The 15,742-nt window shown below is 41.6% G+C and overlaps 2 protein-coding genes across 12 annotated transcripts in view; one reads left to right on the top strand and one right to left on the bottom strand.

Moving 5' to 3' along the window:
• Positions 1–15,742, bottom strand: part of LOC307032489 (FHF complex subunit HOOK-interacting protein 1A-like) — a 100,146-nt gene that overhangs the window by 22,513 nt on the left and 61,891 nt on the right. Inside the window, exons 1-5 of one of the 8 annotated variants that reach the window (XM_079670476.1) lie at positions 2,825–3,055; positions 2,348–2,416; positions 2,074–2,172; positions 1,718–1,813; positions 1,387–1,541 (exon numbers count right to left, since the gene is read on the bottom strand). The exons of 4 other annotated variants lie outside the window; for them this stretch is intronic. The gene's annotated coding sequence lies outside the window, so the exon portion shown is untranslated. Of the gene's footprint in view, positions 1–1,386; positions 1,814–2,073; positions 2,173–2,347; positions 3,056–15,742 lie in introns of those variants that run through there. 3 more of the 8 variants (XM_079670478.1, XM_079670475.1, XM_079670477.1) reach the window with 3 other exon arrangements.
• Positions 6,064–15,742, top strand: part of LOC307032488 (complement C3-like) — a 76,183-nt gene continuing 66,504 nt past the window's right edge. For all 4 annotated transcript variants that reach the window (XM_079670467.1, XM_079670468.1, XM_079670469.1 and 1 more), the window contains exons 1-5: positions 6,064–6,218; positions 9,242–9,437; positions 9,558–9,720; positions 12,934–13,028; positions 13,382–13,470. In XM_079670467.1, coding sequence (XP_079526593.1) covers positions 6,142–6,218; positions 9,242–9,437; positions 9,558–9,720; positions 12,934–13,028; positions 13,382–13,470 — 620 coding nt within the window. In that variant the 5' untranslated portion in view covers positions 6,064–6,141. The remainder of the gene's footprint in view (positions 6,219–9,241; positions 9,438–9,557; positions 9,721–12,933; positions 13,029–13,381; positions 13,471–15,742) is intronic.

The following is a 15,742-nucleotide window of genomic DNA, read 5'->3' as shown; positions in this document are numbered from 1 at the left end:
TTGACACAGACTGCATGACCTTACTGACCTGTTTGACTTTACTTTAATGTCGTACCACACCACAGTGCAAATGGAGAAGTGGTAGGACCCCACTTCCTCAGCCAAAGACTGTGCCTCTATTTTGATCATTATGTCAGTGGCCTTGTCCCTCACCTCCAAAAGTGCATCTCGAACATGATGAGCCTGATATCGCACAGCTTCCACACTGTTGACCCGGCTCTCCCACCTGGTTTCAGACCATGATTTAAAGGTAGTGGTGACATGGCTCATCAAAATGTCCCAGCGCTTTGTGGATGCTGAAAACAATGTAAAAACCTTTTGGAGGTAGCCAAAGTATCCAGTGGCATCTAGGGAGCTTTTCGCTGCATCAGCTAACACCAGATTGAGAGTGTGTGCGCCACATGGCACGAATAGTGCCCTCGGGTTTAGTTCAAGTAACCTGGCCTGAACTCATTTGTTTTTCCCTCGCATATTGGCACCATTGTCATAAGACTGTCCCCTACAGTCCTCAAAGGGGATGTTCAGTTCTTGGAGCCTGTCCAGGATGAGGGATGACAAACTCTCGCCAGTTGATTCCTCAGCGACAAGGAACCCCATGAAGTGTTCCTTAACTTGTGGCATCTCCTCCATTGTAACAATCCTTAAGATGACTGATAACTGCTCTGTGTGGCTAATGTCAGGTGTGCAGTCCAGAATGATGGAATAATATTTAGCCTTCTTAATTTCTTCAATCATGTGGGCACTGATTCTCTCACCGATACATTCAATGAGTTCATTTTGAATATTTTTTCCGAGATATGTGGTATGGCTTGCACCCCTTTTGACTTTAGCAACGTGTTCTTTCATTACAGGGTCAAAAATTGCCATCAGCTCTACTTCTTTAAGGAAGTTGCCATTGTTGGGTTTGTTGAGTGTGTCACATGTTCCCCTGAGGCCCATGTTTCTCTCAGCTAATGATTGAATGATGGCGACCAACCTTGTTACCACCTCACGCCATCTCTTCCTTTCTATGTCTGTAAGCGCCATCTCAGTCCTATCAATAGTTTGCCCCTTTTGTAATCGAAACTCTAACTCTTTCCATGATTCCATGTGTTTAGTATGTTCTGGAGTGTTCTCGTGTGTTTTCAGTAATTGGTGGCAATTTTTCCAGTCATTTAGTCCTGCACTGATTAATTTGTATTCCTTCTGGGAGAACAGCTTGCAGCAAAAACAGTAAAGGCTGTCGTTTTTCTGTGAGTACAATAGCCAGCTTCTCTTGATTCTTTCCCCATTTACCAGTTTTCTATAAAAGTATTGGTGGTGGCAGCTTCTCCCATCCTGTCTTTTTGGAAAAATGAAGTGTGGTTTTGCCTGATAGGGTCCTCTGCTCACAAACTCTGTTCTTACCTTATCAGACATGGATGGCCAGTCGGCAGGGTTAACAGCTGCTGCCTTTGTGGCGTCACGTGCTGCAGACTGTGTTGTGGTACTCGGGATCAATGTTTCCCCTGCAGATTGTGTAGCAGCAGGTTCACTTGGGACAGGTAGTGATATGTTTTCACCTGCAGACAGTCAAACATGCATGGATACAGTCGGACACCCACTGTGTGTGTGTGTGTGTGTGTGTGTGTGTGTGTGTGTGTGTGTGTGTGTGTGTGTGTGTGTGTGTTTTACATTAACATGTACATTATTAGTAAGAGAAGTGCTATTGTAATGTGCAATAATAAACTGGACTCACGTGCTGCAGACTGTGTTGTGGTACTCGGGACCAATGTCTCTCCTGCAGATTGTGTAGCAGCAGGTTCACTTGGGACAGGTAGTGATATGTTTTCACCTGCAGACAGTCAAACATGCATGGATACAGTCGGACACCCACTGTGTGTGTGTGTGTGTGTGTGTGTGTGTGTGTGTGTGTGTGTGTGTGTGTGTGTGTGTGTGTGTGTGTGTGTGTGTGTGTGTGTGTGTGTGTGTGTGTGTGTGTGTGTGTGTGTGTGTGTGTGTGTGTGTGTGTGTGTGTGTGTGTGTTTTACATTAACATGTACATTATTAGTAAGAGAAGTGCTTTTGTAATGTGCAATAATAAACTGGACTCACGTGCTGCAGACTGTGTTGTGGTACTCGGGACCAATGTCTCTCCTGCAGATTGTGTAGCAGCAGGTTCATTTGGGACAGGTAGTAGTGATACGTTTTCACCTGCAGACAGTCGAACATGCATGGATACAGTCAGACACCCACTGTTTTACATTAACATGTACATTATAAGTGATATAGGTGCTATTGTAATGTGCAGGTGTGAACATGTGTATGAACTACCCACAACCCTAATAAACTCAACAGGCAATATCACAAAAAACTTGACTGAACTCACCTGCTACAGGCAGTAATGCAGTAGACTCAGGTTGTGCAGTGGTATTACCCAGATATTTTAACAATGCACCTGGAAATTACACAGAGAATAATGTAGTAGGTATCTATCTGCAATAATACTGAGCAGTTCAGACTAGCTGACATAATTTCCTGTGCCCAAATATGCAAAATATATTTTTTAAGTGATAACCTAGCTAGTTAATGATTTAGCAGAATTATTTTGTGTCCATTACCATTTGTAAGCTAAAGATGGAACAAAATAGATAGCTTTAATGATAATAAATATATATAAAGAATACAAGAAAAACCACACAGTGCAGTTGGTGTAAAAAGAGCTATCAAGCTAGATGGTAAAGCAGCTCATCTGCTAGCTTCTATCATACTATCTATCAGCTGCTATCATTAGCTAACGTTAGCTAGCTAGCTTTATACCGTTGCTTGAAAAATGCCAATAAACACAAACAGTCATCAGACATACCTCTGTTTTCCTGGAGTTTTTCCTCCTCTCTCTTTCTTCGCCTTTTCCAATGCGCCCCAGACGGCTTTTTGTTGGGGTTGCCCCGCTTCATGTTGTGACAGTGAAGTTCTAATTCTCGTTCAAAACGCGAGCGCGAGTGCGCGCGACACGCGAAACACAAATGGACAGAACCAAAGAAAACATAGAGAGGGGTGGTGCAGTGTTGGGGCGCCCCTACGTTTTATTTGTCATATTCTCAAAAAAACAAATGAATCCTGATCTGAGCGGCGCCTAAAAAAAAGGAATCTGGGGGGCGCCTACAAAAATAAAAAAATATACATAGGCCTATTAAATTTTTTTTTTTTTTTTTAAATCTGGACTGCACCCCTGCGCTCCCTCTACAGTTCAGCGCCCTAGGCGAACATTTATAACGCCAGTGCGGTGGGCCGGCCCTGGGTGACGTGTGTTGTTGTGCGAGGGATGTAGTTCATTGAGCGGTTTCACACAAAAAAAGTCTTACTTCAAAGTTTTACGGCAAATTCTTTTTTTTTTACTTGCAAAATTATCTTTTAACTTGACAAACATCATATGTGTAATTTGTGGCACAATTCAAACGGGATCGAAAGATAACTTTTCTCTCGCCATTGAAACTTACATACAGCTATGCAATATACATTACAGGAAAACATTTGGCCAGACGGTTTAACTCACATACATGTTAATTACAAACCAATGGTCGTAGAGACAGACTTGTGTCTGTTCTAAGGAAGTTTAAATTAGAGGCTAATGTGAATTAAATCCGTGGGAAATAAACAGATAATTAAGTTACAGTAATACTTATGATTAAATTAGACTTAATCGTTTATTTGAACCGGGACAATGCACATTAATGGACATTTAAAAAAAAATAATGCTTTCATTGTGTTCAAGGAACCTGTCCTTTGCCAGGAAAAATAGGTACTCGCTTGTTTCATTATTTTGCGGTCTAGATTTCTTACTTTTTTTGGCGTGTGTTTATAAATTACCTCGAGGGCCGTATCAAATGGTCTCACGGACCGTATACGGCCCGGAGGCCGGAGGTTCCCCACCCCTTCTTTAGACAAACAATTCAAAAGACAAAATCAACTAAATGTAGTTAAAGACCAATCTTTATTTGAAGGTGCCTCTTAACCTGAGATATTAGTTATACACAGTGTTGGGACTAACGCGTTACAAAGTAACTTTCTGCGCTAACTAATAGCGTTACTAGTTACCTATTCCCATTAAATAACGCCGTTATAGTTACTGTGATTTTAAATGGGTGCGTTACTGCGTTACATTGTGTGATGGAACTGAACCGAATCTCCCTGCGGATGTAACTCACAGGCGAATACAGCGATGTTCTCTCACAGCAGCATGGAAAAGTGAAAGTAACCAGAGAGGAGTGATGATTGGTTAACGCGGGGTAACATTTCAGGGTAAGCCAATCAGAGACAGAGTTGGGCGGGTCTTGCCTTATGGGGAAAATACACACACACGAACACTTGCTAATGCTAACACACACACACAAGGCAACGCACACCACTAGCACGCACACACACAATGGCAGATGCAAGTATCAGCGAGAGCAGCAGCGCATTTGCAACTTGGAAATATAACCACTATTTTCAATTTGTGGGGATAAAGGGCGCAAAAAAAAATCTTACGGTAAAATGTAAACTGTGTGCTGGACAGAAAGCATTGTCCACATCGAATAACAGCAATGCCAATCTCCCGAAGCACCTAAGTAATGGACATGGGGCTATAAAGCTAGTCGCCAAAGACCCCACCGTCTCAACCACCGGCAGTGACCCAGATGGAGCAACACCATCTAAACAGCCAAAAAACGATTTTTTAAAATCGCAACAGGTCACCCAGAGTCAACTAAACAGATTGATTGCCAGGTATGTTGTTGAGGACATGCTGCCCATCGCAACGGTCAAGTCTGTTGCCCTCAGAGAACTAGTCAGCAAAATACAAGTGAAAGCATTTCATTTTCAATTTTATTGTTATTATTTTTAAAGTAAAGTAACTTGTTACAAGTTACTTTAATAATTTAGTAACGAACAAAGTAACTAGTTACTTTTTTGAGAGAAGTAACTATACATATTACTAGTTACTTTTTAAAAGTAACTTGCCCAACACTGGTTATACAGTAATAATATTGACAATCTAAGAAAAACTGAGCAACTCAACAGTTAACTTCATATTTCTTATTGCCTAAATAATTTCTTATTTTCATTTTTCCCCTCTCATATTCAGTGTGGATGTATTGAGACAGCGTGGTGTCCAGAGAGGTGCAGAGACTTCAAGGACAAACCTCCGTGTGATGGACGTCAGTAGTAATAAGGATGCTGTTTCAATCATATTAGTATGTATCTTATTTACCCCTAGATTCTCAGTTCCTTTGGATCAGACTTGCTAATGCCAGTAAACCTTTTATTATGTCGATAAATTATTGAACTATTCCTGCTTACTCCTCCTCCCACTACTGCCAAAAGGGTTAACCCAAAATGATAAAATTCCCAAAATAAAATAAAGATTCTCAGACTAACTGTTTTTGTCTTCAGACTTTCAAATGGGAGAATTCCCCGCTGTTGAAAGTCCAAAAATCCCTGCCAAGTATTACTCAACAGTTTTTACCTGAGGACTTAGTGTGCATGTTCAATATGATTGACTATGTGTGCAGATTCAGCAGGTTCAGAATAAGAATTAAACATTAGTAATATTTCCCAAACAAGAAAAGAAGAACAAGTTTTCACATTTAAAAACAACATAAATGCAGAAAAGTTATTTGGGAGTCATTTTGAACTGGTCATTCAACTTTATGCTCCAAAGTTAGTCAAACATGTTATTGTTACCCCTTATTGATTTTCCACTGTTTATATTTTTCCTCAAATTGGACCTTGTGTTTATCAGTTTCTCAACTGCTGCTGGGAAATGGTGTGTATGTGGTTGTGTTCGTACATGTGTACAGAAACGCAGCGTCCACACGGCGTCGTGCGTTGAAGCTTGCCAGCGGGTGTGTCTAAAGCTCGACCAACAACCAATCACATGAATCTCCCGCCCCTGACACACAGGCAGCAGTTTGATTGGCTAGAGCTTGTGCTGGCATATGATTCGATTGTCTGACGCTTCTGCAGAGGCGTCAAAAGATTCATGTGATTGGTTGTTGGTCGAGCTTCAGACACGCCCGCCGGCAAGCTTCAAAACACGCCGCCGTGTGTAGGGCCGTGAGGTGGTGGTGGAGCTGGGCAGTGAGAGGATAAAAGGAGGGTGCTGCATAGCGACACTTCACTGACAGCGGATCAGGTAGGAAGATGAGGAAGACTCTGCTGTGGCTGCTGGCCTCTCTGGCCTTCGTCTCCCTGACTTCTCTTGCTGATGGAGCTCCATTGTAAGTAGACATGTCATACCTTTACCCACTCCAGCTCTGCTTGAATCATTTCTCACAAAACAAAGATATATATTTTTTTGTTTTTGGTCATCTTCCTGGTATCAGGGGTGCACATAACTGGTACGTGTGCACGGCAAAAAATCTGAAATGCGTATAACGTCACTATGCGCCTTTGCGTACCTGATACGTCATCAAAACAAAACACTTATTTCGTCAGCCGCAGGCCATAACCGACGGACCTCTGAAGCTTTTACAGGAGGCAGAGGCTTACAACACTGGATGACGAGGTTGGTTGCCGTGTGCACTAGGGCTGCTCAATTCATCATATTTTAATCGCAATTACGATTTTGGCTTGCAACGATTATGAAAACAACATAATCGAAATAAAAAGATTATTTTTATTTTTTAAATTATTTTTAAATTAAACAATGTATTGGTTTTTCAGTTGAAGTCTACTTAAAGTTCAGGGTAATCAACAGAAAAAAAATACTGTTCACATTTCTTTTTTTCAATAAATGGATGTATTCAAAGTAAATAATTGTTTTTAATAATTGTGATATCAATTATTGACCCAGATAATAGAGATTATGATTTTTGTCGAGCAGCCCTAGTGTGCACAGACAGGGTTGTTGTTAACGTTGGTACAGAAATGTAACAAAACTACACCAACTGGCTGCGGAGGGAGACACCTCTGTGCTCATTCTGTGCCCTGCACACACTGGAGAACTGCGCAGAATCAGCTGATCAAAACGTTCACGTTCTGTGAGACTTTTAATCGTTCTGTGGTCAAGCTGCTTCAATTTTATTTACAACAAGGTGGAGCAAAACACACAGCTGCAAACTTGTGTAAATGGAAGAGTTTGAAATCAGACAGAGGTGGAAGAAGTACTCAGATATCTGTTACAGTAAAAGTCCTGCATTCAAAATGTTACTCAAGTAAAAGTAGAAAAGTATTATCATCACAATATAGTTAAAGTACTGATTTAAGAGTTGATTATATTTCACCTCATTAATCTAAAATCTGTAAAGTAACTATTAAATACATGTAGTGGAGTAAAAGTGCACCATGTACCTCTGAACTGTAGAGGAGTAGAAGTACAAAGTAGCATGAAATGGAAATAGTCAAGTAAAGAAAGTATAAAGTATACATGTACTGTCTTAGTTACTTCCCACCTCTGAAATCAGATATGAGATCAGGATCAGATCAGATACGTCTGCATTCATATTATTACTAGGGCCGGGACTTTAACACGTTAAAAAAATTAACGCATTTTAATCGCATCGCGGAACGTTTCTCACTGGATGAGTTTCAGGGCTACCGATTATACTGGAGCACCAACTAACGTTCATGACTTCAGACAACAACAAACCACAGTGAACAATAGTCAAACATGAACGAAGAAGCTGATGAGACCGCTTTGGTTGGCCCCGTGGATGGGACATTTTGTTTTAAAAAACGTACGGATGGAAGCGTCGATAAGAGCACGGTTGTTTGCAAATTATGCAAAAAGGAATTTGCATATCACCGCAGCACATCAAGCCTCAAGTATCACCTCAATGCAAAACCTATAGCAGCTAGCGTGGAAGCTAGCGTGGACGTTAGCCCGACTCGGAGTACAAGGACCCACACCCAATTCGCGTTGATCAAACAGTGGCCTATGCAACAGAGAGATTTTATTTTTCATCAGGATATTGGAAGAATAGGAGGGATTGAGGTCAATCACTGGCACTTTTTTATTTTATTTTAAATGGTACACTTTATGTTGAACTATTTATTACGTTGTTGGTGCAACTGGCACTTTATGTTGAACTGTTTATTGTTTTGGCCAAGGTTATTGAGAGAGTTGGACTGAAATTGATTAGATTTTTTAAATCAACTGTTGGTAAATCAACAAAGTCTGTTATGGCCTCTGAAGCAACAGAGAGATGTTTTCTAATAGTCAGGGTTTCCAATGTTCTGAATGTACTTGAAAGTATTGTGTTTTACTTAAAAAACAAAGTGTTATAGTTTACAGAAGGTCTACCTACCTATAGGCTACCTGAATCTCTGAAATGTACTATATTCCTAAATATGCTATTGCTACACTTTATGGCAAAAATTGCACTTTTCTGTTGGTCTTGGTTAAGTACCACCTTGAAAGAAATAAACAATGTTTTGTTGCTTAAGCTTATGTATTCAGTCATTATTCAATGGTATACTAAAATCCATGTGAAAAAAATTGCTTCTCACTGTTCTCAGGTCAAATATTTATATGTGTTTAAAAATGCGATTAATTTCGATTAATTAATTACAAAGCCTGTAATTAATTAGATAACATTTTTTAATCGAGTCCCGGCCCTAATTATTACCTTAACTCGTGTCTTTCATAATAAGGAGCTACAGTCCACTCTGTGTTGCAAAATTCAAGGTCTTGTGGTGTTTCAAATGATGCCAATAAGTTGGCCTAATTTTTTGTTTAGAGTTTGCACAAAGATGCAAAATGCCAGACAGAGCAAGGGTCGAGAGATATGATGAAATCTTGTGTTGATCCAGTGCTGGGTCTTTGTAATCAATAGATTACTCATTGTGTGTGCAATCCATGCTGGAGCTCATGATCCACATCTTTTCTGCAGTTTGGGGGAATTGAATCCTAAAGTTAAATGTTCTGCTCCCCCTCACTGTTCCCTTTAATGATGTTCTTACCAATTGGGTTCGGTTTATTTATTTGACCACTTTAAGCACATACACACAACTCATGCAGTATCCCATATATTTATTTGTATGCTCACAATTTCCAAAACACATGAATATTCTTTGAACTTTACTATTTGAAACACTTCAAACTTGTCCTGCGAATGTAAATAAACCATGGAGGCATCATTCATTCAAGATGAGTAGTTAATTTAAAAAAGGTTGTTTTGTGTGTGAATTCATATTTTGAACTCTTTTTTTTCAGTACATCCAAAACAGCATGTGGTTGTTTCTGCTCGGTGACATCACATTCACATTCATATATATCTTCTTTTCCGTCCCTGCTTTGCAGGGAGGTGATGTCTGCCCCCAACTTGTTGAGGGTAGGAACAGCAGAAAACGTTTTTGTGGAGTGTCAAGACTGCACAGGTGAAGAAAAACGGGTGATAATCAGTGTGAAGAACCATCCAACCAAAAACAAAATGCTGGCAACTGCATCTGTGACACTTAACAGTACAGATAACTTCCAGGCGCTGGTACAGATAATGGTAAATGATGCGCTTTAACTCGGCTGCATTTTTTAAGATGATCTATGAATTTAAAAAATGTACATACTGTACACACCTTGCTCCTAATGAACTGTTTGTGTTTCTTCATAATGATTTCAGATCCCTGCTGGAGACTTCAGTAAGGATCCCAGCATCAAGCAGTATGTGTATCTGCAAGCTCAGTTCCCTGGCCGACTGCTTGAGAAGGTTGTCATGGTCTCCTTTCAGTCTGGGTATATCTTCATCCAAACTGACAAGACCATCTACACTCCCAACAGCAGAGGTGAATTTATTCAATATCAATGAATCAAGCAATATTTATTCATAAAGCCCCATATTACAAATGTGAAAGCCAAAAGGGGCTGATTAGGAAAATCAGTCCCAATTAATCAGTGAAAAAATAAAAACTATAAAGATATGACTTAAAGGTCACCTTTAAGGCAAAATCAACAATGTAATGTATTTTATACATTAATATGTGTCCCCTCTGTGTTAAGAGTTTCAGGAAAAAATACTCTTTATATTTTTATCCTAAATCGGCTGCATTACATATTACATATCTGCCGTAGTTCTCTATTTATAGAGCCTTGATGAGAGGACTTCTAGACAAACAGGAAGAACTGCCGCCGAAACTGAATATGTGACGTGGATCATAAATATATCAGCAATTAAACAAAATCTTCAATTTCTCTTCACAATATAAGTCTCCTCGCAGTATCAATACTAATTCGGCTGACTTTTATATTTGATCCAATCAGTATATTGGTATATGTACACCATAACGGTGCACAGCTGATAGAAAGGGACACCCGGTGGTTAAAGCACGTTATTGAAATGTATTATTTTTATTATTAGATATTAATAGGAGACACAGACAGACAAACTAATAAGGCTTTATTTAAACATTAAAGAATACTTTAGGTTAAGGTCTTATTTTGAATAAGAAAAAAGCCAAGTTTTTAATCTCCGACCTTGTCAGTTATTGAACAATCAATAAATAAAGAACACAGAATTATTAAATATAAAACACAGAATTTGTGTGATTATACTAAATGATTTACAAATAAAAACCACTGCATATTTACAACTGTTACACATGCTGATGTAACGCAAATGTTTCCAACTTAGGATCAATAAAGTATATCTTATCTTAAGATGATCGATGGCTACTGTCATATTTGCCTCTCAACCTTGACAAGTGCATGTTTCAGGCTTATCAATTAACAACAGGAGGGGTCACAGACATAAGACCAGCTGTTAAATAAAGCTCTTCTGACCTTAGCTGTCATGTGGGTATATATTAATCCTACCCGTTCAAATCCAGTTTTGGACAGTCTGCCGTGGTTCCATCCCATTTCCCAAGTGTTGTTCGACGCTCGGCGTAACCCTCGGCGCACACTCAAACATCCAATCACGGAGCTTGAGGACTATCACAGGGTTTGTCAAGCGAAGCGGAGAGAATACTTACTTCCGGGTGTAAAATGCTGGGAGTGAGACCGTGTTGTGGTAATAGACGAGTTGGGATCGCGGCAAAATGCTCTCCGCAGACCCATTCCCACAGCGTTTATCAACCTTTTTCTAAGTCAATATCATGCCACACTTATTGTTTTTACTTCTTTATTTTAATTGAATAATGTAGGACTTTTGTTGCCGTCAGTTAGGGGGAGAGTCGGGGCTCAGAATACTGAAATCTGTATCGTTTCATAGTTTTTTCCTTTTCATTTTGTATCATTTTCTAAACCACACGCTGTTATTTACTCAACAATAAGACACAATTATCCTTGTGTTTATTTATTTGTTTGATTGTATAGTGTCGAACCTTTGGAGTCCGTCAGGACCGAGGGTCGGAGCAGCTCATAGTAGTTGCTTTAGAGAATTTTCCACCAGGAAGTAAGTATTCTCTCCGCTATGTTTTTCAAACCCTGTGATTAGTCCTCAAGCTCTGTGATTGGATGTTTGAGTGGCAGTGCGCCGAGGGTTACGCCGAGCGTCAAACAGAACTTTGAAATGGGATGGAACCACGGTAGACTATCCAAACCTGGATTTGGATGGGTCCACCACCCCCCTCGCCCTCCCCGTCCCCAGAACTACACATGCTGGCTATTGTGTGTTTCGATACATGTTCTATGGCACGTCTCTACTGGGAGTTGTAGTTTTAAAGACGTTTTCATATTTCCCATACTAAGAAGTTGCCAGTATTAAACTGTGTACATCTCTAGAGGTTTAGGGGATAGGAAACACTCACATTTAAACATACAATTAATAAATGGGTGAAAATTGCTTGTGCCCATAATGGGTAGCATTAATATATACCCACATGCCAGCTAAGGTCAGAAGAGCTTTATTTAACAGCTGGTCTTATGTCTGTGACCCCTCCTGTTGTTCATTGATAAGCCTGAGACATGCACTTGTCAAGGTTCAGAGGCACATTTTGCAAATATGGCAGTAGCTATCAGTCATCTTAAGATAAGATAAGATAAGATATACAGTACTTTATTGATCCCAAGTTGGAAATGTTTTCGTTACATCAGCATGTGTACCAGTTTTAAATATGCAGTGGTGTTTATTTGAAAATCATTTAGTATAATCACACAAATTATGTGTTTTATATTTAATAATTCTGTGTTCTATATTTATTAAATGTTCAATACAAGGTCGGAGATGAAAAACTTGGTTCGCCAACACACTCTCACTCCATAAACGTCCAGGAGCGACGCTTGGTCAGGGTCCCGTGGCGTGCAGTTGTGACGCTCCTCGGCTCCTTCAGCTTCATAAAAGGACGCAAATATAGTCTAAAGTCTAAATAATAATAGTCAAAATAGTCTATGAAGGTCTATGGGACGACCTGCTCGTTGAAAACTGACGCTCAAGGGGTACCCTGTGCGTAATAAGGTGACAGAGAGGGGCCCTGACCGACTGTCAACATGTGACGGGTTGGGAGTGAGAACATGCTGTATATATACACACACACACACATACATATATCTACAATTTCAGAAACAAACAAGTATGAGAGCACTCTCATAATAACGTAACACTATCCGAGACTGTATATATCCCCCCCTCCTCTCTGGTCGCTACAATGAGGAATTCAGATTACGGGCCAAAAGTTGTAATTACCAGTATTAAAAGTAAGCAGAGGGAACCAGACCAACTGAGACCTGTCTCTCCGCCACACACACACACACACACACACACACACACACACACACACACACACACACACACACACACACACACACACACACACACACACACACACACACACACACACACACACACACACACACACACACACACACACACACACACACACACACACACACAGTACCACACACACCTACAGCTCCTAAAGCATATACAGCCGTTGTGTATTTTATTATTGACTCGTTGTTTTTAGATATCTACTAAACTAAAGCAAATAGAGAGAAATTAGATGTCCTTCAACATGGCGCGAAAAAAGTAAAGTCTTAAGTCCACTCTTTTTCTATGTCAGTTCATTACAGGATGTTTGCTGTGACACCCCGTATGGAGCCTGTGGAGAGGGATGACGCCAACGAAATGGATGCGTCTATTGCCATTGAGTTTGTGGTATTGTTTTCCGATCTTTGATAAGCACATATACCAAGCCTCTTTGCATTACAAAATCTTAACAGTAGATACTCCCCGGAAATTACCAAAATAAATAAAAACACAGCCAACCTGAGTTGTTGGGTTGTGTTACTTTAGGAACCCCTGTCCTATCACTTGCTACCCTCTAGTGGTTGACTTGCATAAACATAGCCACTTCCTTTAGTGGTAGATAAATACATTTTAGGAGTAGCTGGAAATTAAAAAAGTCTCAATGGAGACAATGACCAGGCTCATTGAGACATGCATAAAATAGTGTATGGATTTACAACATCAACTTGTTTCTGTCAATGTTTTATATTGTTCTTTTTTAGACCCCTGAAGGCATAATTTTAACACTTGATTCAGTCTCTTTGGAATCAGGGATCCACTCTGGAGATTACCAACTCGCTGAAATTGTCAGGTTAGTAGTTTATCTTGTTATGTTGTGTTCTCTACAATGAATTTCCATGTTGTGAATTTAGTGTTTGGAAAATAAATAAATAAAAAGTAATATCTTGTATGAAATGTGGAGACACAATGAATTCTCAGTTCACACATCACCCCATACTTCCAAGATGATGAATGTAAGTGAAAAACACTGGATCATTTTTACGGCGAAGTACGGTTTGGAAACGATATCATTTCCTTTTTGACGGGCATGCATAACACGGCAAAACACCGAAGCCTCGCTGCAGGGAAGCTTTGGTGCTGTTCTGGTTTGTTCTTGTTACGGTAGGTGAAGCAAGCAGGACCCAAATGCATCACTAGGCCACCAGGATGGGTGGAAGGGGTCAGGAGGACGGGATTTTGGGCTAACAGCCCAGTAGCACAGCGGAGGACCCGGAAGGGATCTCGGGCGGACAGCCCGGGGGCAAGGCAGAAGCCGAGAAGGGGGACTTGGGCGGACGGCCCAGGGGCGAGGCAGAGTCCAAGGTGGGGGACTCGGGCGGACGGTCCAGGGGCAAGGCAGAGTCCAAGGTGGGGGTCTCGGGCGGACGGCCCGGGGGCAAGGCAGAGTCCATGGTGGGGCGAAGGCCACAGCGGGCGAACTCAGGGAGCCGAGCATGAGGGCGAAGGCAGCGGCAGGAAGAGTCAGGGGGCCGGGCCCGAGGGCGAAGGCAGCGGCAGAAAGAGTCAGGGGGCCGGGCTCGAGGCCGAAGACCGCGGCACTCAGGGGGCCGGGCTCGAGGCCGAAGACCGCGGCTCTCAGAGGGCCGAGCTCAAGGGCGAAGACCGCGGCTCTCAGGGGGCGGGCTCGAGGGCGAAGACCGCGGCTCTCAGGGGGCCGGGCTCGAGGGCGGAGACCAGACAGCTCCGGAGGCCGGGCAGGACCCGGTGTCGGCCGAACAGGAACCGGAGCCGGTGGGACAGGCTTCGGCAGGATCCCCCACGGAAGAGGACCAGGAAGTTGGCAGGACCCCCGGCAGGAGAGTAGTCGGCGGGACCTCCAACGGGACTGGACATGGAGCTGGCAGGACCCCCAGCGGAACCTTGAACCCTGGACGCTCCCATCGATCGATCAGAGCAGGTAGCCAAAGAAAAGGTAAAAACCAACAATTCCTGCTCAAAAGGATCTGCTGGGCACATATTTGGTTGGTTCGTACTGTTACGGTGGGTGAAGCAAGCAGGACCCAAATGCAGATTACCAGTGATGGCAGTTTGACACTGACGCTTCGAACGGAGCTTCAACCCTGGACTTCCTATTCCATAGAAGCAGTGCTTCGAAGCTTGCTTCAAATCACGTGACATGTGACGTCCGAAGCAGCAACTGCTTCAAATCACGTGACATGTGACGTCCGAACCAGCAACTGCTTCATTTCCTGAATGAATCAACTCACTGGTTCGCCGTCCAATCAGGTGATTCAATGCACTGCCTCGTCTCGATTCTGACAGGTGACAGGTTGAAACAGTTTCAAATTTGAGCGCTTCAACACTTTATAACCTCTCTAAACAATGCGCAATGTGTGGGTTGTTGTCGTAGTTTGCATTGTTGCTGTTGAGTTGTTGTTGGCATTGTATTTTAATTGGATCATTATAGAGCAAGCCAGGAAGAAAAATAGGTCGTTCTGGCTCGTGAAACACTTCGAAATGTGGAGAAGTTGTGAACAAAAAGACAATGAGTAATATAAAAACACTTCGATGGTCTAAGGAATTGATAGCCCAGTGGATAGAGCCGGTGGCCAGGATCCGGCAATATCCTCCGCGCAGCTGGTTCAAAGCTCGGAATAGTTAAACTTTTAATCATTGCTTTTCAACTTTAATACTTTAATAACTGATAAAAGGCCCTCTCCGCCCAAAAAATGTCAAGCACTCTCGAGTCTCTTCTCAATAACCCAATACACACTATTATCAATCTTTAATTGCAAATAGAACATGATATTCAGTCTTAGTGTGTGTGTGTGTATCGAATATTTTTCAAGGCAAAGATATGTTAAACCCACTGCAGCCTTGCACTTCGCCAGGAGAGGTCGCTGTAACTGAAGCTTCGAGAAATGAACCTATTTCCGACACAATTGTCCAAGTGGTTCGACGCTTCATTCAAAGCTTCATTTTGCCATCACTACAGATTACACTGATATTTCAAGGATAAAATAATAACTTGGACAAAACAGAACACTCACCGGTGAACTCAGTCAAAAACAAAAGACAAACCAACACTGAACACAGGAAGAGACAAGACTAAATACAGGGAG

Source organism: Notothenia rossii (genome assembly GCF_949606895.1).
Source record: "Notothenia rossii genome assembly, chromosome: 3".
Taxonomy (NCBI): Eukaryota; Metazoa; Chordata; class Actinopteri; order Perciformes; family Nototheniidae; genus Notothenia; species Notothenia rossii.
The sequence above is the reverse complement of the archived record's forward strand: the minus strand, read 5'-3'. Positions and strand labels throughout refer to the sequence as shown.